This window comes from Lycorma delicatula, chromosome 7, assembly GCF_047948215.1.
Source record: "Lycorma delicatula isolate Av1 chromosome 7, ASM4794821v1, whole genome shotgun sequence".
Lineage (NCBI taxonomy): Eukaryota > Metazoa > Arthropoda > Insecta > Hemiptera > Fulgoridae > Lycorma > Lycorma delicatula.
In genome coordinates, this window is record NC_134461.1 from 114625093 (window position 1) to 114650603 (window position 25511).

At 31.4% G+C, this 25511-nt stretch overlaps 1 protein-coding gene across 1 annotated transcript in view; it reads right to left on the reverse strand.

Moving 5' to 3' along the window:
• LOC142328364 (uncharacterized) overlaps positions 1 to 24047 on the reverse strand; it is a 48548-nt gene extending 24501 nt beyond the window's left edge. Inside the window, exons 1-2 of the mRNA XM_075372070.1 lie at positions 23898 to 24047; positions 3054 to 3241 (exon numbers count right to left, since the gene is read on the reverse strand). Coding sequence (XP_075228185.1) covers positions 3054 to 3241; positions 23898 to 24047 — 338 coding nt within the window. The remainder of the gene's footprint in view (positions 1 to 3053; positions 3242 to 23897) is intronic.
• Positions 24048 to 25511: the final 1464 nt, after the last annotated feature.

Below are 25511 nucleotides of genomic sequence, written 5' to 3' on the forward strand. Positions count from 1 at the left end.
CTTTTGCCCAGTCCGTATTCACCCACTATATTTCCTTCCTTGCCTTTCCAATGCTTGCATTCCAATCTCCAACTATTATTAAATTTTCATCTCCTTTTACGTGTTTAATTGCTTCATCAATCTCTTCGTATACACACTCTACCTCATCATCATCATGGGCGCTTGTAGACATGTTAAAAATCGTTGTCGGTTTAGGTTTTGATTTTATCCTTATTACAATGATTCTATCGCTATGCGTTTTGAAATACTCTATTCTCTTCCCCATCTTCTTGTTCATTATGAAACCTACTCCTGCCTTTCTTTATTTAAAGCTGAGTTAATTATTCTAAAATCACCTGACCAAAAGTCGCCTTCCTCTTCCCACCGAACCTCACTAATTCCTACTACATCTACATTTATCTTATCCATTTCCCTTTTTAAATTTTCTAGCTACCAACCTTTTTTAAACTTTTAACATTCCACGCTCCGACTCGTAGAATGTTATTTTTTAATTTTCTGGTGACCCCTTCCTTAGTAGTCTCCACCCGGAGATCCAAACTGGGGACTAGTTTACCTCCGGAATATTTGACCAAGGAAGGCACCTCCATCATTGCTATATGAAAATGCAGATAGCCACTTTTTTTGGAAAAAAAGCAGCTGTAGTTTTCCATTGCTTTCAGCTGCGCAGTACTCAGAGGACTGAGTGATGTTGATATGACCGTTTAAGTCATTCTGACTCACGCCCCTAACAACTACTGAAAGAGCTGCTGCCCTCTTTCAGGAATCATTCCTTAGTCTGGCTCTCAACAGATACCTCTCCGATATGGTTGCACCTTCGGTCCAGCTACTCTGTATCCCTGAGCACTCAAGCCCCCTCACCGACGGCAAGGTCTCATGATTCATAAAGGAGGCAAATATTTTAAAGAATGTTTTAATGCCTAATAATGTTTAAATTTTGTAATTTTACTTACAGTTAAGATAAGTTGTTTTCAACCTATAATATTCTATAACAAATCTTTTGATGATTGTAGATAAAAGTGTTTAAATTTCTAAATTGATTTTAAATTTATAACATAGTGTTTTTGGATTTATAAGCAAACAGTCTGTGTTTATACTAAAACCAAAGTGTTTTTTTCCCATTACTTAAACAGTAGGTATTACTTAAAGCTATTAAGACGATGGCTAATTAATATTGATGACGCTGAAAGTATGTTCCATGTATTACATGATTTATGATTATGCATATAATTAATTATAATGCTTTATACTATTGGTCTTAACATTGTAATAGATTTTTTACATATATAACTTAATGGGTAGCACTGGATAAAAGTTTTATTAGTATACATAAATATTTGACGACGATTGATCTTCTCTATACTTAACTGCAGAAAAGACAAGTTTCCGCCAGAGTAAACCATGAACTGAACCAAAACTAATTCTCCTATGTAAGATAAAACTGTTTCTTTTCTGTCCCCTTACTCTAACTAAAAAGATTAATATAAAAGGGATGGTGCCACAAAACGGGCAAGACCCTTGTGAATACCTAATCTTTCATCTTTTACAAAACTCACTTCCGATTATAAATCATATAAATTAAGTATAATTAAGTTAAGTTAAGTAATAAATATTAAATTGTATTATAAAACAATGTGAAATTAAGTATGATTAAGTTAAGTAATGAATATTAAATTGTATTATAAAACAATGTTAATATTGGTTCTATACTATGAATAGATAACCTTAGAGTACAATTATAATTAGTATGAGGATTACTCCATTAATATTAATTTTTAAAAGTGAAATAAATAAAAGAATTTGAAGTATTTCTCTAATTATTCCCTTCATTAGTCAAAAATAAATACTGTATTTTCTTTAATCAATTGAAAGCAGACGAATGTAAATGTGATATGTTCTGTTTTTTCATAGTTCTCTTTCTTCAGTGTTCTGTTCTTTCGCTATTCTGTTTTTTTTAGTGTTCTGTTTTGTCAAGTTCTGTTCTGTCATAGAATCTAGCAAATATATTCAGATTAAAGAGCATTAACGGATGGGAGAATTAAATATTAAAAAAAAGAAACAGATTAAACAACAAATAAAAGTTAGGTATTACTGGAAAATCATATTTTAGCTTATCATATTCATGGTTAAAAGTTCTTTATTATTAGTAACGTCTTTTAATTCTTATTATCTATATAAATTAATTCATGTATCTTTTTTTATATATATTTACGACAACAAGCAGAAAGGACTCGATATGTTTTCTATTCTATCTGTCGTGGATGTATTATCTTGGCTTTATGTAACACATTGATTCTTTTTAGAGCCGGCTAAAAGTAGGCGGTTTCGTCAGGATTGATTCCGTTTACACTTTTGATGAGATACCGATCGATCCGTAATGGAATCCTTCTCTTCCTATTAATTCATGTCGTTTTTCACTTAAAATTATAGGTAAAACTTGTATTAAGATCTTAAATATCCATAAATAAAACTTTTCAAATACTTAAGAAGCAGAAATAAAATCGAAATTTTACCTAGTTATTCTTTAACGACATTAAATATCAAAAGTTAAATCGTATAGAGCGTTCGATATTTAACTGATTAATTTATTATTTAACATTTCATGAAATAACACTATTTTAACATTTATTATTTAACAGAAAACATATTAATGGGAAATTCTAAATTAAAAAAGTAATATTTTGCACAGTTTTTATCGATTTTATTTCTGTTAATGTAATTAAATATTTATTTAGAAAATAATTGTCTTTTACAGAGTGAATTGAAGGAACGGTAAAAGAACCACCGTATTGTCTTAGTTCATGACCGGTAAATAATTCGGTTTTAACAGGTTGTTTTTTAGTCGATAACGGAAACGATTTATCTCTCATGCATTATTTACTGTTTATAAGTTCAATAATTTACTTAATTTCCTTTTGATGATTATATAAAAGCGGATTTAACTACCACAAATTTAAAGGTTAATGTTAGAGGACTGAATAATGTTGCTTTACTAAAGTCCTTTTCGCTCGTTGTCGAACAGTATTTCACTTACTTCCAAATCACATTATATTTACCTGCAAATTGAATCATGTTCAGTTACTAAGTACTTCGTATATAATTTTAATTTTCTTGAATCAAGATCAAGTTTAGATATCTTAGTTTTAATATAATTCAACCTTTCGCTTTGATTCAAATAACAAATTTCAATTGAGTTGTATTTATCCTCATTAACGTGATTAATAATTACGTATTTATCTATTTCCTTTAATGAAATGCAATACAATTTTAAATCGAGTAAAATAAATCCTGTCGAAGCAAGAAAGTTAGTAAACGTAATACAAGCGTACAGTCCTGCTAATAGTAAACACATCGATGATAAAACATATACAAAAATAAATATAACTAATGATTTATTAAATTTTTCAGGAATCCAACATTCAAACGGTAATGATAACTCTTGAAAGTTTATGTCATTGCCATCATTTTTTAAGAAAAGTTTATAAACATTTACATAAAATGGTATTAAAATTAATGTGACTATACTCAATAATAATAGATTAACTGTAGCTTTCTGATAAATTTTTTGTGATAATTTGATATTTATTATTGCACTATTTTTTTCTTTTGACAATTTTATCTTCAAGCTATTATCTATAATTTCCTCTTTATAAAAATCTTTATCAATCATTTTTATCAGAGACCATATGTGTTGCGGTACGAAAGAAATTTCTAAACTAATAATTATATACGATATAGTAAAGACAAAATCTCTTACTGCAAAGGATCGTTTAATTATATCGAAGTTCCATATTTTGTAAATTTTTATTGACGATCCAATCAAAATTATTATTGCAATTATTGTAAAAATTATAACTCTCGGTGAATTTCTTTCAATTTTATGTCCAAGTAAATGTAATATATATTTTATTATGTCAGTTTCCCTCATAATTGTATACTTTGTTCTTTTAGTAAAAAAAAAAAAAAATCAATTCAATAATAATGGATATTTTACTTTCCACTAGATTACTATATAGTTGCTATGTGACGCTATCTGATGCCTCCAGATGACAGGTTTTTGAGAAAACATATTTTCTAGACGATTTTTATCCTTTCAGTTCATCTAATACAAAAAAAAATGTTCAGTTTTAATAAACCGACCTTTATTAGAAATATTATTTATTAGTAAAAAGATTTTGTTTATAAAATATCTGGGACAGTCATAAACCATAAAGTTTTAATCGCAGCAACATTTTTTAAGTTCAAATCGCAGCAAAAATTAAAACAACGGTTAAATAAAATTTAAAAGAAAATATACGTTTTATTAATTCATTCTTTTATTTTAAAAAAAAGTTGATTGTTCTCTAGTTGCCGAATGATTAAATTTTTTTTCTTTTTGTCTGGCCGCACAACGAAGTGTCGTTATCAATGCCTGGACACGATATTTATATAGTAAATAATTAAATATTAAAGATTAACAATTGAAAATTAAGTTAAACATTAAACAGTAGTAATACAAAAACACAACATATGTCGTATGCTAAAAACGAAGTAAAATTACAATGAAATAGATATTTAAAATTTAACTTAAAACAACAAGAAAAATAATTAGACGAAAAAGATTGTATGAATAATCAAATTTTTGAATCTAGATGCAAGGCCTTAAGGAATCGTAAAACATTCGATAACATCGTTACATTGTCCCTAAGATATTTCAGATGTTAGCCACTGGTTTAAACTTCCGACGCAATGTCGCATAACAGACACAGTCCAGATAAATATTTAGATAACTAACTGTATCATACTGCAGTTCATTACGTACATGTCAGTTTAAATGAATTTATGTTGTTATTTTTTATTTATATTTTATTAGTTAATTTATTTTTCTTAGATTCATATTTATTTATTTTCTTATTATTATAATTTTGTTAATTTATAAAAAAATATTTTTTTAATATTAACAGCAGTAATTTTTTACGTGTGTAATCCTAATTTTGCATACGGTAAAAATAAATAATGTTATTGTGTAAAGAATTATTTTTCTAGATTTTTAACTACAAAAAATATAACATTACAAAACCTAACGTAAAGCAGAAAATATAGATACAATTTTTCAATATCCTTTTCAATTGAAAGTAATTTTTTAAGTAAACTTCACAGTTTTATATTAAGTTTAAGCTGCAAGTATTGTGAATGTACTAATGTAAATACATTATTACATATTAGAATATTATAATACATATTAGTACATATTAGAATATTCTGATCGTTCTTAAAGAATGACCACTTTTTAAATATTCATTCTTTCTTAAAGATGGGACTGACCCAAAACCAATAAACCACGTCAGACTCTCACACACAGAAAGTCCGAGATTAAATTTAAAGGGACTTTTTATCTCATCCTTTTGGAAATAAAACAGTAGTCAATCAGGGAGACGGATTATCTTCTTCTCTCTTTAGTGTATTCTTGGAAAACGTCATAAGGGATTAAAGAAAGCTTGCCATGATAAAGGCATGAGCCAAGTAAAATTGGAATATGCGAACATTGTTTGTCTGGCCCTTGCATATGATCTCGCCCTCTTGGCAAAAGATATAGAAACTGTAGATAATAAATTAATGTTCTATACAGGATGGTCAAAAAGGAAGGGTTACAAATTTTCATAGAAGAAACAGAGTATATGACGATTATTAAGAAAGCACCAAAACTGATATGGACAAAGCTCTGAAGAAATAAGAAGACGAGTAAATTTAGGTACTTGGATGAAGTTATCCGACCAAATGGAATAAACAAGGAAGCAAACATCGTCAAGCTCAACAACATTCTAAAATCCTATGGCCTAACGAAGGACTTGTACAATAGCAAATGGATCTCAAGGGCGATCAACTAAGGCAGTATACGACCTGGTAATCCGATCAAAAGTTTTATACGCGGAAGAATGCGTAGTTCTGAACCAAAGAGAAATAGATAAACTGGAACTTGCTGAAAGATGGATTTAAGGAAATTCCTAGGACCAGAAAAACTAACGACGGTTGGAAATTAAGGAGGAATGAGAAACTATACCGGGAGTTAGATAGAATCAGGGAAGCAATATGTAAGCGAAGACTGACATTCTACGACATCTGACAAGAATGGATTCAAAACAGGCTTACCAAGAGGATTTGTAACAAGTGTAATGGTAACAAGACGAACGTTAAATAATTCAAGCAAGTTAAAGAGGACATAAGGGAAGAAAAAATGAACGTGAAGGATTTAAAGGAAGCAGGTAATTCTGTTATTTAAAATGAGATTAGTAATGCGATATATCTCTGTGTTTTTATTTCGCTTTTAGCATACGTTGCAGGCTTTTTCTTTTTAAGATGTATTTTTATGTTCGGTTGTAGTTTTTATTTAATTTTTTTAGCATTCATTTTTTTACAACAAATTTAACGTGTCCGGGAGATTGATAACGCGAAGACGTTTTTCGAGGATGAATAGGAAAAAAATCATAGAATTCAAAGGAATCCAGAAGGAGAACTAACCTAAAGCGATCTGAAGAATGCAGTACAATGAAAGAATGGAATATTGGAAAGCTAAACTTTAGCCAGAAATTAACTATTCTATGTAGTCCTACAGTAATCGGTATAAAAAAAAAATATTATATTATTTATTAAAATAAAATCTATGAAAATCTTTATTTTAAAGTCATAAATCATAATAAACCTTAGTATTTCATTCAAAATAGAAAAATTATTTGTCTAAAATAAATCCGCAACCATTTAATAAATTCGTGGTAAATAGATATAAAACCTAAAGAATTATTTTAATAATTTATCATTATTATGGTAGCGAACGAATATCTATTAATAAACTAAAAATTAATATAATCCACTTACCAGCACTTTGATATGTAGTCTAGGTCTTTCGGCTTACTTGGAAGCCATCATCAGGAGTTAAAATTAATACATTTAAAGTCAAAAGGTTAAAAAATCATAGTCAAAATTAAGAACAGTTTGAATATACTACTAGGACCGGGACAGTCATGACTTCTTAAATTTTTTAAATTTCAACTATGATTTTAATTTATTCAACATATCAGCGGTACCATGTTTGAGAAAGTATATCTAGTAATTCTGATAAAAATATAAAATGCAAGTCATGATGATAAAACAATTTGAGATATTATTATATAACAAAAAAAAAAAACATTTTATGCTATTAAAAATACTGTAAATGAATTGTACAATGCAATAAATTCTGTACTTAACATAAAAATTTTATGTAAACGCTAATTCTTTAATTATTATTAATTTTGGTAATTTTAAACCTCTATTTTCAATCATACTTTTATCCAAAGGTATGCTGAAAAGAATAAAGATTTACTTAACTACTGTACAAAAAAAATCGTATAATCCTCCGTCCTAGTTACACCATAACTCAATTTCAAAACGCATTCATTTACTGATACTTAAGAACTCCTTTTACACTTATAGTTAACAAAAATAATTGCTAAGGAAGTATCTTCAGATGTTTTTCAAACTATTCCTCGAAATATTTTAATATTCGTTTTGAAAATGAAGCTTTTCAAAAATTTCATTAAAAGGCTATAATTGTCGCATTATACAAAAGGGGAGAGAAGTACAGAAGGATTAAATTATCGATTTCTTATCGTAACCTTTTCATTATACAAAGTTATAGAAAAAAGTTTACAATTTTTACTGACTCATTTTCTTAATAATCATAAATTTTTGGAAAATTACCAATTTGTAAATAATAATAATAATAACCAAAGTATACTTTTTTATTTTTTTATTTTGCTGATATCGCCACATAAGCTTAAAGATTGTGTGTGGGGTATGGAAAAAAATTTTAGCGTATGAAGAATGCCATGCCTGACGGGGATTCGAACTTGGGACCTCCGGATAAAAGGCCGAGACACTACCACTCGCGCCACAGAGGTTTTGTCAGTTTAAGTATATTATTTTGTTTAACTTGTTTTATTATTGAAAATATGACTGTAGTATATTTTTAAAAATAAAAATATTCTTCTTGGTTAATCGCACTGTATTAAAAATAATCTGATGTGGACACCACATGACTTCCTTGTACACCTATTAAATTACATACACACATTTTTAAAAGTACATAAAAATAAAATAAAATTTTATTTAAAAAATGTTAAATATCAGAAAGTTATTGATGAACTTCTGATATTTTTTTATTTTTTTTATTGTTATTATTGAATTATTACTTATCCTACAATTTTTTTACAATTAGAGGTTAATAATCATTAATAAATCAATATATTTAAATTAAAAAAATACGAGGTGAAGTCGTATTCTAACCGATGTGCCTTCCCCTTGTAAGTTCAAATATTTCATTAAAATTTTATTTGGCTATAACTCTGGAACCAATGAAAATAAGTAACACTTATGATGTATTGTTGAAAAGCTCTCAATGAGTACTTCTTATTACAATTAAGAAAAAGTCCAAAATCCAAAATAATTTTTGATTTTGGGCTTTTTTGGACACTTTTGGTCCAGTCGATTGCAATCAAAAGTGAAGTGCAGAATTAGGAGTTACAACGATAATAAGCCCTCATTGACAGCTTTTCAGCGATATCTCATAAGTGGTATTTATTTGTATTGGTTCCAGAGTTATAGCCAAATGAAATTTTAATTAATGAAATATTTGGATCTTACAAGGGCACATCGGTTAAAATCAGACTTCATCTCCTTTTTTTTTAACTTAAATATATTGATTTATTAATAATTATTAACCTCTGATTGTAAAAATCTTTTACAATAAATAAATTCAATAACAATAAAAAAAAAAGAAATAATAACAGAAGTTATTAATAAAATAAGATATTTTATGTACTTTATATAAAAAAAAAAAAAAAAAAAAAATTGTATACGTAATTTAATAGGCGTACAAGGAAGTTATGTGTTGTCCACATTAGATTCTTTAAAACGTACAACTATGCCTCGTAATAATAAAAGAGAATATTTTCATAGTAGTAATTGTGATTAGAATTCCAATTAAAATGTTGTAAATTTTTATGTATTTGTTATAAAATATAGAAAACATTTTATTCAATTTGCTATTTTGACCGGTAATTGCCTGTTGTAGTTAAAAATAGAGCTTTACGTATGACCTTTTCTCTGTATACCTGATTTACTCCAGACAATTTAATTGTCTGGGGTAAATCAGCATAACATTGTTATTTGAAGGATTTAATAATTCCTTTGGATTTTTATTACCTCTGTTATTAAATCTTATTCATATTGAATAACAATATTCAGCAAATATTACAGTAAGTGAAATTATTTATGGTTATTGTATAGTTAATATTCACATTTTTGTATTCTAAATTTCTACAATAAATTTTGTACGAATAAATAAAATAATTATGATTACCTTTACCGATTTTAATATGCCTATCTTTACAATATGATTATTTTAAAAACTAAGAAGATTTTGTATAGGAATCAAAAACAGTCGTTTACGAGAACGTTTTTTAACAAGAAAAAGAAAAATTATAACTTACAATGTATTTATATTTATAAGCGGATTAATTAACAAAAGGAAAATTATTATTGGAAAGTATTGATGGAAGAATGAATTATTGTAATTATGGAAGAAGTATTATGAAGTAAGTACTTTATGAAGTATTATGGAAGAATTATTGGATATATGCGAAAAATGAAGTTTTATTTCTAAGTAAATAGCTTGGAAATATCAAAACATTAACTGGAATTTTAATAAAAGTTATTCAATAACAATATTTATAAAAATACTAGACTTAAATTCACTTGGAATCTGTGATTCGTTTAGTGTAGAATTTGAAACAGAAATTAGATAATACCTTGGTTTTTTGTTTGATATTAGCTTTTCCAAAATACTGGGACTTCAGATAACTGAACAACAACTAATAAGCGAATACGTATGAAATACATATACTGAATTATACTAAATACATATGCAAGAATTCCATACTATGGTTGAAGATGAAAGAAAAAACGCTGATGGTGTTACAAAGTCAACTAACGCTGAAATGAATAAAAATAAACGTTCTTACAAGTCATCAATAAAAGTTTATTTCTAGCCTGAAGAAAAAAAAAGTTTATCGCTTGAGCAGTAAAAACATCGCGTGACTATTCAGTCAAAATATTTAATGTTCAAAGAGCGCGTTTTTATTTTCGGAGTAGGAATTTAATATTAGCTAGTTTTATTTCAGAGAGCAATATAAAAAAATCATGAATTCAAAACCAAAAAAGCCTATTCTTTATTTATTTCTATTCGAAGAATTTTATTTTTTTGTCGTAGTAGATGGAATTATCCGGAATTTTTTGAATACGATATCATTGCGCACTTGCAAGGTACAATCACGCTGTCATGACGAACATTTACTGTTCATTTACATACATTCACCTTACTGTGTTACTGTCTTAACTTCTGAAGTTTCAAAATTTCCCTATAAAAACTAAAACATTTATAATTTTTTCTACAAAAAATTAACAGTTTAAATAAAATCCAAGTTAAAAATCTGATGTAGACACTAAATGACTTCCTTGTACTCCTATTAAATTACATAACCACTTTTTTCTGCACTTCATTTAAAATTATTTCATTTGAAAGTGAGATACAATCTTCCAGTTCTTTAATAAAGTGGACATTTACACAATTGCGAAAATATTAATTTTTATCAACATCAAATGCTTTGATGTTGACAATTATTAATTCAACAATCTTACCTGAAATATTAGGATAAAGTAAAAATTCCATTACTCTTTAAATAAATGTAAATCTTATATCTTGACTTATATCACACCATGACTCACTTGTACGCCTATTAAATTACATATACACTTTTTTTTTTTTTTAAATGAAAAGTACATAAAATTTTATTTCATTAACTTCTGATATTTTTTCATATATATATATATTTTTTTTTATTGTTATTATTTACAGTAATTTTTTTTTAAATTGAAAAAAGTTAGAAAAAAAGGAGATGAAGTCTGATTCGAACCGATGTGTCGTTCCCTTAATCTGAGCGCTAAAATTTCTTCCCTTGTCCCTATATTTTTACTGAAACCAAATTGGTCTTCTCCTAACATTTCTTCCAGTCTCCTCTCAATTCTTATGTACAGAATTCTAGTTAATATTTTTTATGCATGGCCAGTTAAGCTAATTGTTCTGTATTCTTCACATTTATTTGCTCCTGCATTCTTTGATATCATGACAATAACACTCGTCTTGAAGTCTGACTGAACTTCCTCTTTTTCGTTACACACCAGTTTGTGTAATCTATCTATTGCTTCCTCACCTGCACTGTACAGTAATTCTGCAGGTATCCCGTCTATCCCAGGAGCCTTTCGGCCATTCAAATCCTTTAATGCTTTATTAAATTCAGATCGCAGTATTGTATTTCCTTTTTTCATCCTCTTCTTCCTGGACAGGAAGTACAAATTAGCAAAAGAAAAGTGAATTAAAGAAAAGTGTTCAGATGTGGAAAGAGAAATGATCATTGGTAAAGCAGACGAAACATATAGGAAAGTTAAGGAGAATTTTGTGGTACATAAGTTAAAATCTAATAATGTGTTAAATAAAGATGGTACACCAATTTATAATACGAAAGAAAAGGTTGGTAGGTTGGTGGAATATATTGAAGAGCTACATGGAGGAAATTAATTAGAAACTGGTGTTATAGAGGAAAAAGAGGAAGTTGAAGAGGATGAAAAAGGAGATACAATACTGAGATCTGAATTTAATAGAGCATTAAAGGATTTGAATAGCAGAAAGGATCCTGGGATAGACCGGATACCTGCAGAAGTACTGCGCAGTGCAGGTGAGGAAGCGGTAGATAGATTATATATAGTGTCTGGTTGGTAGTCAGAAAAAACGGGTGTATTTGGATGGTTTCGTAGCCTATTGTTTCTTTAGGAGTTTTCTTGATGTCTTTTAGGATTTATTTTCGTATGAATCTGTTGATAGATACTGATGTGAGTTTGGAAAATATTGTGTGTGGATGTGGTGTTTAGTATTAGTTTTTTTTAGAGTTTTTTATATACTAAATTTTGAACAGGGTATTAATATGGTTCAGTTTTTCTGCTGCTGGCAGTCACTAGAATAGTTATCTAGTTTCTGTAGAATAATAGTAGAGATCATTTTCTGATGGTACAGACTAATATTATTAATTGGTTATCAAAATTAATTTTAATTTTAATTTAGCTAGTAGTTATCTCTTGATAACATTGACTCGCTGTGTTATTGTGTATTGGAATATGGCCTTGATAAGAGTAGTGACAAGATACGTCGTCGTAGTTCACTCCCGTGTGCAGGATCAGCGGAGAAAGGTGTTCCTGGGACCTCGGAGGCACATTCGAAGCGACAGGAGTTTAAGGGGACGAAAAGTGTTCGGTCGGTGTCGTCTGAAGAAGAAGATCCTGTTTCTGGAGGATTGAAGGACTTGGCGAACCAGTTAAACCTGATGATTTATACACTGTGGCAGCATCTGGGTTTGGGGCTGGGTAAACATATTACCCAGCATAAAAGGACCTAGTCAAAATTCAGAAAGACTTGCAGGAGCTTACCGAGCTATCTCCTTCTATAGCCGGGATTTCAGAAGCTACACAGACAGAAACACCCAAAGAAGTTTGCATGGAAGATATTCTGTCGAGGACTCTTTCCGATGACGAGCTGATTGATCTAATTTCTCGCAGGTGGTTAGCGGTTATTATTCAGAAGGTCAGTCTAATCAAGCACCTGTCCCTGGAAGCAGGGGACAGATGTTAGTTTATAGATCTGTCCCGGACGCAGTCTGCGAGTGACAGCTTAGCCCAGAAGCCTGACATCAAACCTGGCGATGTAGTCAAAGACGTCACGATGATTACGAGCAAGTACTCAGAGTCGGCCTCGAAAAGTTGTTTTGGCATTTATTATGATTCCAGGAAGGGTGATCGGGATTTCCTGGTTGCTACAGTGCAGTGAAGGGGTTCCTTGGAAGTGCAAACGAAATCTCTATCTTACTAGAAGGGGGAATTAATGCGTATATTAAGAAGATACTGGTGTACCTGACACGAAATCGGGAAGAGACGTTGAAGGTAATAATGCCGCAGTTGGACCCGGCGCAAACCAGTATACAGCCTGGCATTAAGAAATCGACCTCCCCGGTGAGCGACAGTAGGGCTATAGTGGGTAAAGCTGAGGGCAGATCGTACGCGAACCTCCTTAGAACAATGAAGGCTGTTGTTACACCTGATGAGGCCGGGGATGTATTATCTTTGCGAAAGGGTAATCAGGAAGAGCTGCATGTTAAAGTAAAAGGTTTGTAGAATGCAGAACGCTTCACATCGGTGTTGAGAGACAGGGCTGCAGACTTCCAAGTTGATCTCAAGTCTCGCGGTGGAGGACAGTTGGTGCTCCACTCAAGGATGTGGACGCGGATACCACAGAGCAAAGCAGCAGGTTAAAGAAGCTATCGCCCAGATCTTGGGTGATATTGATGAGTTCCGTATTACATCGGTGAGGCCCGCGTACGGAGAGACAAAGAACATCACGGTGATTACTACCTACAGGGCAGCAAAGAAATTGGTTGATGAATGTATAGGATAGGTTCTCTGCAGAGCCTATATGCGGAAGAATGAGGATTACTGCTACAGGTGTTGGCGTATGGGCTACAAAAGTTATGAGTGTAGAGGACCGAACAGACAGAGCAGATCTGTGTTACAATTGCGGTGACAGGGATCATAAGGCGAGTACCTGCAGGGAACCTCAAATGTGCTTAGAATGCGGCTGCGGAGAGCATCGTACGGGAAGAATGCTATGTAAGAAATCGCATAATGCTTAAACTCATGTTATTGAACGCTAAAAAGAGTGTACTCTCATAATCTGCTCGCGGAAATGGTGAAGACGTATGATGTTGATTTGCTAATAGTGACTGAACCCAACTGGAGGGAGATAGCCAGGAGCGGTTGGTGTACAGATTCGAACGGGGACGTCGTTATTGGTAGTGTCAGCAACAGACACGGCTGGCGGTTGTTTGAATGGAAATCCGGCATAGTGGCGGTCGAGTTGGCAAAGGCCAACTCTGTCAACTATGACGAGGCCAGGTGGATGTTTATATATCGCCCAATTGCGAGCTTGCTTATTACGATGTCTTCATGAGTCAGCTGCAGGATGTGATCGTCAGGCCCTTTCGAAGGCTATAGTGCAGGGTGATTTCAATTGTAAGGCCATTGAGGCTGGAAGTTCGCATACTAATCGGCGGGTCAACTTCTGACGAATATAATGCAGCTAACGAGATTCTGTTGCGTCAATGATGGACGCCGACATATGAGGCTCGAATTCACAGCTCGGTACTAGACCTTTCATTGTTGAATGCTGGCTGGAATCCAGGATCTATGTGTTTGACGAATCTTGAATGATGAAAAAGCAAGTGACCGCTTAACGACGCTTCTGGAGCTTCGGCACCCCTTGTTTCGGATCAGGGAGTGGATGGTGCCTTACAAGCTTAACCGGCGATAGGTGGAGACAGTGGTCTTGAATGCGGCAGCAAAGGTTAGAGACGGACTCCGATCGCCGGAGGTTCTTCAGGACGAGATACCTCGTCAGATGTCTGCCTTCCCGGTTTACCATGAGGGTACAGGCCCGCCTATTGGTGGATGCTGGATGTCGCGCGACTTCGCCGTGAATTACAGCGACTGTGAAGAAAAAATCAGAGGCTTCGACAGGTCACCGGGTCGGGTTATGAGATGGTCGCTCAGCAGTATATCAACTGCAGGAGGACTCCTAATTCTGAGATCAAACAAGGGAAGCGGTAGAAGTGGCTTGAGCTGTGTGCGGACCTGGACAGGGATCCCTGGGGGCAGGCGTATCGCATCATTACCAAGCGGTTTGGGAGACGCCAGCCTGTCCTGACGGATGAGATAGCCAGAAGAAAGGTGGCGAGACTTTTCCCCTGTGGTGAACAGGAGACGATCGGGCCCTGTGATTTTGGGAGAAGACGCCTTACGCTCGGGAAGATCTCGTCGGCGATTAAAAGGCTGCGGGACAACAAGAGTCCAGGTCCTGATGGTGTGCCGGCCCAGGTCCTGATGCAACAGATTCCTTGGGACATTGTGGTGATGGTGAATGAGAGGAGGGAGAGCGGGTCCTTCCCAATCTGTTGGAAAGATGTCGGGTTAGTGTTTTTGCTTATTTATGATCTTTTTACCTTATTTACGATCGGATACCTTTAGAACAGATTTAGTATATATTAACTACCAAACTACCATTTTTTTGTTGAATATGAATTATTTCAGTAAAACATTTTTTAATCATTTTGATGACAAATATGAGTTACTTATGTACTTCCAAGTACATGAGTAATGAGAACAACTTACTTCCTAACGAATAGAACAAAACTAAATAAGTAATTCTTAAAAACAAAATTTAATAATACTCTACATCAAATAATACACTAACTTCATACAAACATTTAAAAAAATAATACAAACACATAATCTAAATTTTATACTATGTACCATTAGTAAATCTTAGAAGTTATATAAATATAAACTATTATGAAGATAATTTATAGAAATTTTTTCTTTATGAACAATAACGTGTTTTTCTAATCCATCTTTTCTATTAAAAGACTTTTGACAAAAATCACACGTAAATTTCTTCTGTCCAGTATGAATAGAAAGATGTGACTTCAGATGACAATTGACACAAATTACACGAGAATTTTTTCGTGTATTTATGTTTGCTTGAATTGTAATTTTAATGTCGCTTGTTAAATCAAATTTCTTCTATATACATGTTATTTCACTTTTTTAGTTTCTTTCCTTTCACCTTTTTATCATTTTCTGGTATTTTACTTTTTCTTCTATCCATGTGAGAAATATTTCTTCAAGGTTTTTGTTTTTCCTGGAAACAGATATTTTGGAATTGTTTTTCATAGTAAATGTTCTTTGTAGTCTTCTTGAGTTATTTTCATTTCTTTTGTCTCTTTCAGTTTCTCTAGTATAGTTGTTATTAGTTTTGCACACTTTTTGCCTGTTAGGGTACATTCTTTGTCTGGCTGTCAGATCATTATCTGGTGCTAATAAATATAATTGAATCTAATTAATATAATAAGTATAATTGAAGCTAATTGAATCGTGTAGATCTATATTTAGAAGATTAAATATCTTATATCCTTGTGTTTATATTTATAAATGTGCAATCTTTGCTAAAAGAAATTGTCACTTATTCTTAAAAAATATCAATATCCATCTTAATTGAACCAGATAACAGTACTAACAGTATCTTACAAGAAGGGCCTTACTGTGCTTCTGAGTTGCTGAATCATTCCCAAATCTTCCCACCAATTTAACTAAAATACAATTAAATAATTTTCTTTTATGAACACAACATTCCTCTGTTGATGAATTTTTTAAATTTATTTAATGTTACTCATATTATTTTTGTAATACTATTCAAACGACTGATACAAATCATTCAGTTCAAACCCAGTTCACACAGTGATAGGGACTGACAGTTCATTAATTCAATTCATTAAAGTTTGTGCTTAACCGGGAAATTTCCACTACTACATACATATACTCATTTTTTTTCTAGGTCAGAAAGATATCTAAAAACCTTCACAGTTATGCTGAGAAACATGAAGTAAAAAGTTTGGTTGCGATTGATTTGTAGTTTTTTTTTTGTTTATCCCAAACAAACACTTCTTCCCCTTTATATAATAGTATAGATGTAGACAGGAAATCTTATCAAGAAGTACTGCTTTGTCGATGTTAAGCTTAATTCTAGGAATATATATTAAATTAATCTTAAGTTCTTCCAAAAAGATTTTTTATTTAAAAGTTGTTTTAAAAAAATTACAATTGTTGAAATATGAGTGAAAAATCTCATATGCAACCCCAATATCTGTTTTTGATATATGAATACATTTTTTTAACAACTTTATATATTCATTCAGAATAGATAAATTTTGCTGCTTTGGAAAATTAAATGCTAATTTTCTTATCATTAAACTATTAAACTCCCCAGTATCCTCATCGTTTGAATACCATCTAATTCATAAAATATGTACAGTGTCAACTTCACTCATCGTAAAGATCATGTTTACTAGTTATTATTACTTTACATCCATTTTCAAACTTGAATATTTTCTGAATCTGTGGAAAATAGCTGAAACCAATCAAATTAGGTAAACCACCTAATGATATAACATCATATCAGCTGATTAGCATGTGAGGTGTGTCACAGTAACAGACTTGCTAGACACAAACAACATATATATGTCATTCTTGCTAGAGTCATAAATTGGACGGTGAAGTCCTATCATCTGAGCTGAGTTTTTTTTTTTTGGTTGGATACATGGAAGTTTAATAATATTTCAAAGGACATTCTTTAATTTTGCAATTGTCTTTGTTGTTAAGGCCTAATTTTCCATTTTTATCCTCAAGCAGAGGGCTGGGTGATAAAATGAATTGGTATTAGGTAAGTTTTAAAATTTTTGTAAGTGGGGTAAATTTTAAAGCTTATTTATTTAGTTAATTCAAATAGGTGGGCATGAAACCCACGAGTACAAAATCTTAAGTACATAACAAAGTAGAAGATGTATCTTCATTTTTATTAGCGTATTTAAAAAATGTTTGGAATCATTAGATAAAGATTCCTCATATTTAGCGATATAATTATAAAATAAATCATTATGACTAACAATATTATGTATACTTTGTTCTTAAATAATTCTTAATAATAAATAGATCTATATTGTTTTTGAAGCTTATGGATGTTTTTTTTATCAACAATATTATTAATATATAGCTGCAATTACTCCAAAAATTTCTATATCAAATCCCAGTCAGGCATGGCATTTTTCATATGCTACAAAATTCAATTTCCATACTCCATGCACAAACTTTATGATTACGTGGCAAAATAAAAAAACAAAAATTATTTACAATCAAACTCTCATTTAATAAATGTTAAATGTTACAAAATTCATATTTTTATATCTGGTAAGAATTTATGAGATATAAGATTAGAATTCAAAATCTTAGGTAATGTTATCTCTAAGGTAAATTATATTTATTACAGTAAAAAATTTCACCATAAGCAGTATTTAACAATAATGTCAGAAAGATTAGAAAACACAAAATCTTGAGAATTCCCATAAGAGTTTTAACAGTTATTTGATTATAAAAGATTACAATTTATAGAAAAATCTGTAAGATGAGTAGCACCATTTTTTTGTAACATTTAGCAAACTGACCACTATGACAAATTCTCAAATAACAGGGAACAAAATTCACCAAACACAGTAACAAAAACCTAAAAAACTAATACCAAAAGTTGACTTTTATAAGATCCTGCTTCATCAATCAGTACAAAAATCCAAAACTTAAACTTAACTCAGTGCTAACTGGAATGATAATCATTCCACTTGTTGTTCAAGTTTCGTCGTTATTAGGGTTTATGTTTCCAAATTTTTAGTTTTTATTTATTTATTCATTGTTTGATGTAAGTTTGGAATTTTGTATTGATTGATGAAACGGGATCTCATGAAAGTCAACTTTTGGTGTTAGTTTTTTTGGTTTCTGTTGCTGGTTGGTGGTGGATATTTTTTTGTTATTTGAGATATATACGTAGATTTAGCCCACCAGGGTGGTCTAAAATCAGTTGTTTAACAGCTATTTTCGATGTTGAAGGTTCTTAGGTTCAAATCCTAGTAAAAATTAGTTGCGTTTGTACGTATTTAAAATCTAAAAGAGTGGATATTGGTGTACTTTGATTGTTTGGGTTGAGTCGACCACATGCCCCAGGAATGGCCACACATCTGTACAAGACTACCGTTTGTTTACATGTCATACATATCATCATCAGCATCATCAAATTGTGCCTTGGTGAACTGAGTTGATATGAGGGTGACTGAAGGATGTAAATATACATCTTCTGTGTATATTTTTTCACAATAAAAAACATATCAAAAAGCATTAAAAAAATAACTGCAGAGGACATGTGTATTTCTTCTAAACTAATAATTCTTATTCCTGCTAATTTTTATTTACAGCAGAGTGAACAAAAAAGTCCTTAATGAAATAGATGATTGGATAATGACAAATAATGTATATGAATTACTATTCCAAACATGTTTTTGTTATCCTTTGTAATTGATACATAATTAGTTATCTTTCTAATCCATTCTTAATGATGTTGTGGTTTTATATGTAAAATCCTGTAATGGAGCTAATCAAAACCAAGGAAGGCAATCAATCTTAAGGGTAAATTTATAATTATAATTATAGTCATTGACACTAAGAATATTGGGAATTTTTTTTTGTATTATTTAAATTGTTACAAATTATTGTTAACATAACAGATATAACAATATTCATTTTTACAATATATAAGCATAAAAGTGTATAGCAATATAAATGTTATTTACATATCTGTATATTCTTGTACCTTCTTCATATAAATAAATCCAGAATTTTAATGCACAAGTATGGGTGGTCATTTCTTACAGTATTATTACGTTTAATTACAGTGATAAACATAATTTTTGTTTCCTAACATGCAATACATGATTTTACTCTGTTTTTTGATGCTAAAAACAAATATGAACTCAATCTTTCTATCGCCCACCATTTTTGAAAAAATGGTAAAATTTTAATTAAAGGATTTTTTAATTTTTCAACATATAGTTAGCATTTTAAGCTCCTATATCGTATTTTGCTAGCTCATTTTTTATCGTTTAACTTTGTTAACATAATTTGTAAGCTATAAATAAACAATACTAGGCAAAGAATTAAATCATATCATAGTCGCATATTATGATATCATATATCTAATACTGAAGAGGTAGCCTTCATGGAGAAGATTAATCATGTCTTTGCAGGTCAAAAAATGTAGCTGAAAACACAGCTGTGTTTGTATTAAACACTGGATTTATGAATGAATTAATTTTGTTCAGTCTTAAATTCGTTAAGAATGCAGTGTCATAATGCCTTGAAATTGTGTAAATGATGTGGATGCCTTTTGTTATATCTGTGATGAGTTTACCGTAAAATCAAATAGAAAAAATGTTACACCTTTAATTAAAAAAGCATATAATTTGTACTTTTCAGTATAAAATTGGTGATCAGGATAAGACGTGGGGTTCTCATATAATATGCGCTAATTGTTCTGTGTATTTAAAGAGGATGGCAGCTGAAAGGTACAAAGGCAAAAGGCTTTGCCATTTGGTTTACCTATGGTTTGGTGTGAACAAAAGATCATGGAACTGATTGTTACTTTTGTTTAACAAGTGTGTCTGGAATTTCTGAAAAATCTAAACATACTGTAAAATATCCTTCATTGCAATCTGCAATTGGGCCTGTACCTCACAGTGAAATTATTCCACTTGCTGTGAAAAATTTCTGTTTCATGATCAATATCAAATACCAGTCGGGTATGACATTTTTCATACGCTATAAACGTCTATTTAATGTTCCACACACAAGCTTCATGTTTATGTGGTGATATAAAAAATAAATATTATTTGCAATCTTAACACTCATTTAGTAAATGCTGAAAATTACAAAATTGATATTTTTATAATTTGTAAGTATTTATGAGAAATAAGATTAGAATTCAAAATCTCAGCTAACGTTATCTCTGATGATGTTTGTGATAAATGGTATATTTATCACGATAAAAAATTTAAACAATTATTTATTTGATTGTAAAAGATTACAAGTTGTAGAAAAATCTGTAAGATGAGTAGCAGCATTTTTTTAAATAATATTTTGTAAAACCTGGCATATAAAGTCACCTAGTAATAATAGTAAAAATGTAATTGTGCACTATTTTTGTAATTGGTAAGCGAATTAGAGATACAATTTATTTTTATTTTGTAAATTATACAATAAATCATAATAAAGTTAGCGAAGGAAGTAGTGGAGAGATCAGCGGGTGTGCCAAAAGGTCAAGATAAGCAAGATACGTTCATTGGGAAAGGACGCAGATACGGAGCTGGACGAGAAGGCTGATCTCACAGATCAAACCATGGCTGGGCAGAAGGTATGGCAGTTAGCCTATGAGATGATGGAGTTCCTGTCCAGTCATGGCTGCTTCAACAAGCATCTGTGGAACAGAAAGAGGAGGAGGTCGGATGGGTGCCTCTTCTACGGAGAGTGATGCAGTGGAGCAGCACACAGTGTTCCACTGTGTCAGATGGGTGATGGAGAGGAGAGAGATGGAGCATGTTATTGGTGTGATCACCACAGATAGCGTGGTGGAAACGATGTTTTTTAATCGGAAAAATTGGGACACCATTTGCAATATGGTCATCGATATAATGAGAGCTAAAGCTAGGGAGGAGCTGGAAGATGAGGAGGATGATAGGGAAATGGAGATTTGGGGTTTCTAGATTACGGGTTAGGTGGATAGCCCCTTTCTGGAGGCATGGAATGCCGAGGTGTCTTACAGCCGATGAGTGAATGAGGACTCCAGGGGATTTGTTAAGGAGTTAAAATGAAAAAAACCAGAGTGCCGGGTGAAAGGTCATCTAGGGGGGCCCTCCTCTTTCAGGCAAAGCATTAGGAAAGACCCAGTCCTGGCCTACCAGGTGGTACCCAGTGCTGGGAATGACATAGCCAGGTCCAACATTGTCACTCAGGAGGTTAGAGGCAAATGCACCCTTGGGATTGAGTCGTGCTTCATCGGTCTAGGTCTGGTCCCAAGAGGAAGGGATGAAAAAAAAGACTAAGACACTACTGCACAATCATTTCATTGGAAGCTCTATATCCAACTGAACATCTGACATTTGACAACAAACTTCTAATTAACAAAAAATGAATACTCAGAAAAAGTCTTTCAGCCCATCGAAGACAGAAAAGAAGACACAATAATGAATGAACTTTACATGAACATGGAGAAAATATAAGATTTAATCAGAAAAAGAAGAATCGCCTTTTATGGTCATCTACAAAGAATGAACCCCCCAACAGGGTATTTATACACTATAAAAATCTAGAAACTAATAACAACTGAAACAGAGAAACTGAAAAAGAGAGAGAAAAAATGAAAATAATACAAGAAGACATCAAAGAACATTTACTATGGGAAAGAATTTCAAAATATTTCAGGTTTCCAGGAGAGAAAAAACCATAGAAGAAATATTTCTTACCTGGACAGAAGAAAAAATGTAAAACACTGGAAAATAAAAAAAGGAGATATGGAAGAAAAAGAAACTGAAAAAAGAAATAACATGTACATAAAATCAATTTGATTAAACAAGCGAGATTAAAACTAAAAATCAATCAAACATAGATTGTGTAACTTATGACATCAAATATTGATATTAGTTATTTAACCCCCTTAACGGTTTTTGACGAAATTACTCTGACGAACTTCGAATCCAAGAAGTAATAAGAAGTGTGAATTGTATCAAGAAGTGGCAGAGCGAGTCGGAAGAACTAATGCCATCTCTTATATTAACATTTAATCTCCCGGTAATACCAGGAACATCAAAATCTTGCTCGAAGATGGAGATCCGTGCTCGATGTGCTCAGGAAGGCCACAATGACAAAGACTGCCATGCGGATGAAAAATGAGTGGTTCACACGCAGCCCGCTCTCGAGACTGCCTAATTTTTAAAGAGGAAAAGGCGATTCTCAGACTTTCTAGCGAGCACAAGCTATCTTTTCTGGCTGCATGCAGAGAATACAGAAAAACACTTAAATTCACAGAACCTTGTTAATTTAGATGTATCTTTTGCCACTGCTGCGTCAAAACAAGCTCCCATGAATTTAGGTATTAAGCAGTGTGAATCTTGCAATAAGCTGAAAAAACTTGTTCAGATGTTGTCTGATCAGGTTGCTTCACTTAAGGCCACTATTTCAGAGCTGAGGAAAATGAACAATAAGTCGTTAGTCACAGTTAGTGAATCCAATTGTGACATTACAATTGTGTTCCAATTGTGACCACATTACAACTGTGACACAACTGAAGGAGACAGACAAACTGAAACGACTTGATTATTGCAACCAGCTTCTCAAAAACATTGCTGGCGACATTTAGACCCATGTTGTATTTCATGTCAGACGAGGCACGGCATCTTCATTTAAAAGACAATATTAATTCACAGATCACAAAGTACTAAATGGCAAGGAATCCTCACAAGATATTCGAGCGTTCACTTCACAATGAGAAAATTGGTGTTACAAACCGTTTGCGGTAATTGTATAATGGGAACAATATTATTTGACCAGACTGTGAATACACAAGTTACCTCGCAATTTTCAAAGAATTCTATGCACAAGTAACTGATAATGAAAAAGAATACAGCTTCTTCCAAAAAGATGGAGTTACTTGTCACACATCAAACGTTCTGAAGGTGAACATTTAACAAAATATCAACACAAATGACATTTTGCATCAGACAACACTCAATATGAACAGTTGAGCACAAAAGTGCAGTGATGCCCAGGTAGCCATGTTAAACATCTTTTGTAACAATAAGGTATATAAATGCAACATTTAAATTAAGTTTTATGTTTTTCTTATTTAATTTATCCATATCATTTATCAAATTTCATTCCAAAATAACCTACCAATTCTGCAGCGGTTACATTATGAGTGATTTTATGTTGCTCACCCTGTATTAAGGGATTTGTTAAACTAATTATAAAAGTAAATTTCTACACACTGTTTTTTTACACTATACTAATGTGTCACATTACTTTTTTTCTTACACTGTACATGTTCCAAATTTCTTTTTTATTTAAGGGACTTTTTTTTTACTTCTACATTAATACTTTTTTTTACCCATTTAAACATTAGAATGATATGTCCAGTGTATATTAAACTTTTTAATTTGTCTTTCCAGTTATCCAGATCTGGCCTAGCAAAGGTCAATCTAGATAACTGGTATTCCACTGTATGCAAAATCTATAACTCTTACCATTTCATTTTCCACTTTTACATTTTTTGATTTAACTGAGATGGTCTCTTCAATTGATAAAGGATCTTTTGGAATATCACCATTAATCATATTAAACGGTTCCTCTTTCAGTTCTACTAAATCTACCTGCTGCATGCAGTTAATTCGCATTTTTTTTATCAGGTTTTAAGTTATAGTTTTTTTTTTGTAATTTTTCTGTAACTATGTAATATGTGTGAGAGTGTAATATGAATGAGAGGGAAACACTTTCATTTTCCAGTCAACATGGCCATACAATTAAAAGTAGTTCGAGAAATGTAATCTACAATGAATATAAATTTTATCATCTATAACCGTTCGTCGTATTGTGAAAAAATTGGTTTCAAGACATTTCACAAATTAAAACCGTGAAGTGGTGGTCGACGTATAATTTATCATAAATTATTATTTTTATCATAAAAATTGGTTTATGAATGAAGTACAAATAACTTACAAGAAGGGAGTGCAGTAATAATAGATAACACAACTTATCTCCCTTTTGTGGTACTTAAAATTACCACAACAGCTGGAGGAAAGCTGAAATCAAACAGTAGCTTTAAGAAAAAGTGGTTGCTTGCCACCGCTTTTACAGATTTTTAAAAAAATTTCAGCATTCTAATAATATGTATAATGTTTACCGATAAGATTTTAATGCCTTTATGTAACCTGTTATTCTTTTTATGTAGATGTCTTTGATAGAAATATTGCGAATAATTGTAAAAATAAAAATAAATGAAAATAACAACACCAACAGTATAGTAATAATAATAATACTTACAAAAACTAAAATTTAAAAGATTTTTAACTAACAAAAGATATTTTGAACAAAAAGGACATTTCAGTAGATGCCAAAATTAGGCACTAAAATACAGTAATCAAACCAGAGGACCTGTTTGCTTCAGTGTTTTTTTGGGCAAAAAACATTTTCGTTATGATGCCCAGGGAAAAAAATGAAACATAGAAATAAAGTATAAAATCTAATAAGACAGTAACAGAATTAAAATAAAATAAAAACTTAAAAACAAAAATTTAAATTCAAACTAAAACACTGAAAGCAATGACAAAATAAAAAACTTTAACTAAAATGTGAAACACAAAAATATACAACTACTGTACATAAAAAATTTAAGCATACTATTATTAAAAATATGTAAAATACTAATACTTGGAAGAAATAAAAATACCCAGTCCAAAACTTCTTTATTACTGCCCAGGATATGATGAAAATTCCTGGACAATTTTAATTTACAATGCAAGGCCGCATAACAAATGAAAGCAAAACATGAAGATTTCCCTGAAAAAAAATCACATGTCAAATCATACGAATGCGGTTACCTCTTCAAGTTGTTTCTCATCCTAAACATTCAAAAAAAGCTTGATCGAAGTTATCTGTAACTTTTAAGAGCGTAGCGAGTAATATTTGAAAGACACACGACTGTTTTTCATGAATTATCATCGAAATGAATAATCAAAAATATAAACCGAAATAAAAAATTTGAAATTGCGTATACTTTTAAAATAAAATAAAAATCTGGAATAAAATAGAAATGTTTTAATAGGTTAAATAAATTCTTTGACAGCTGAAAGGATCTATCA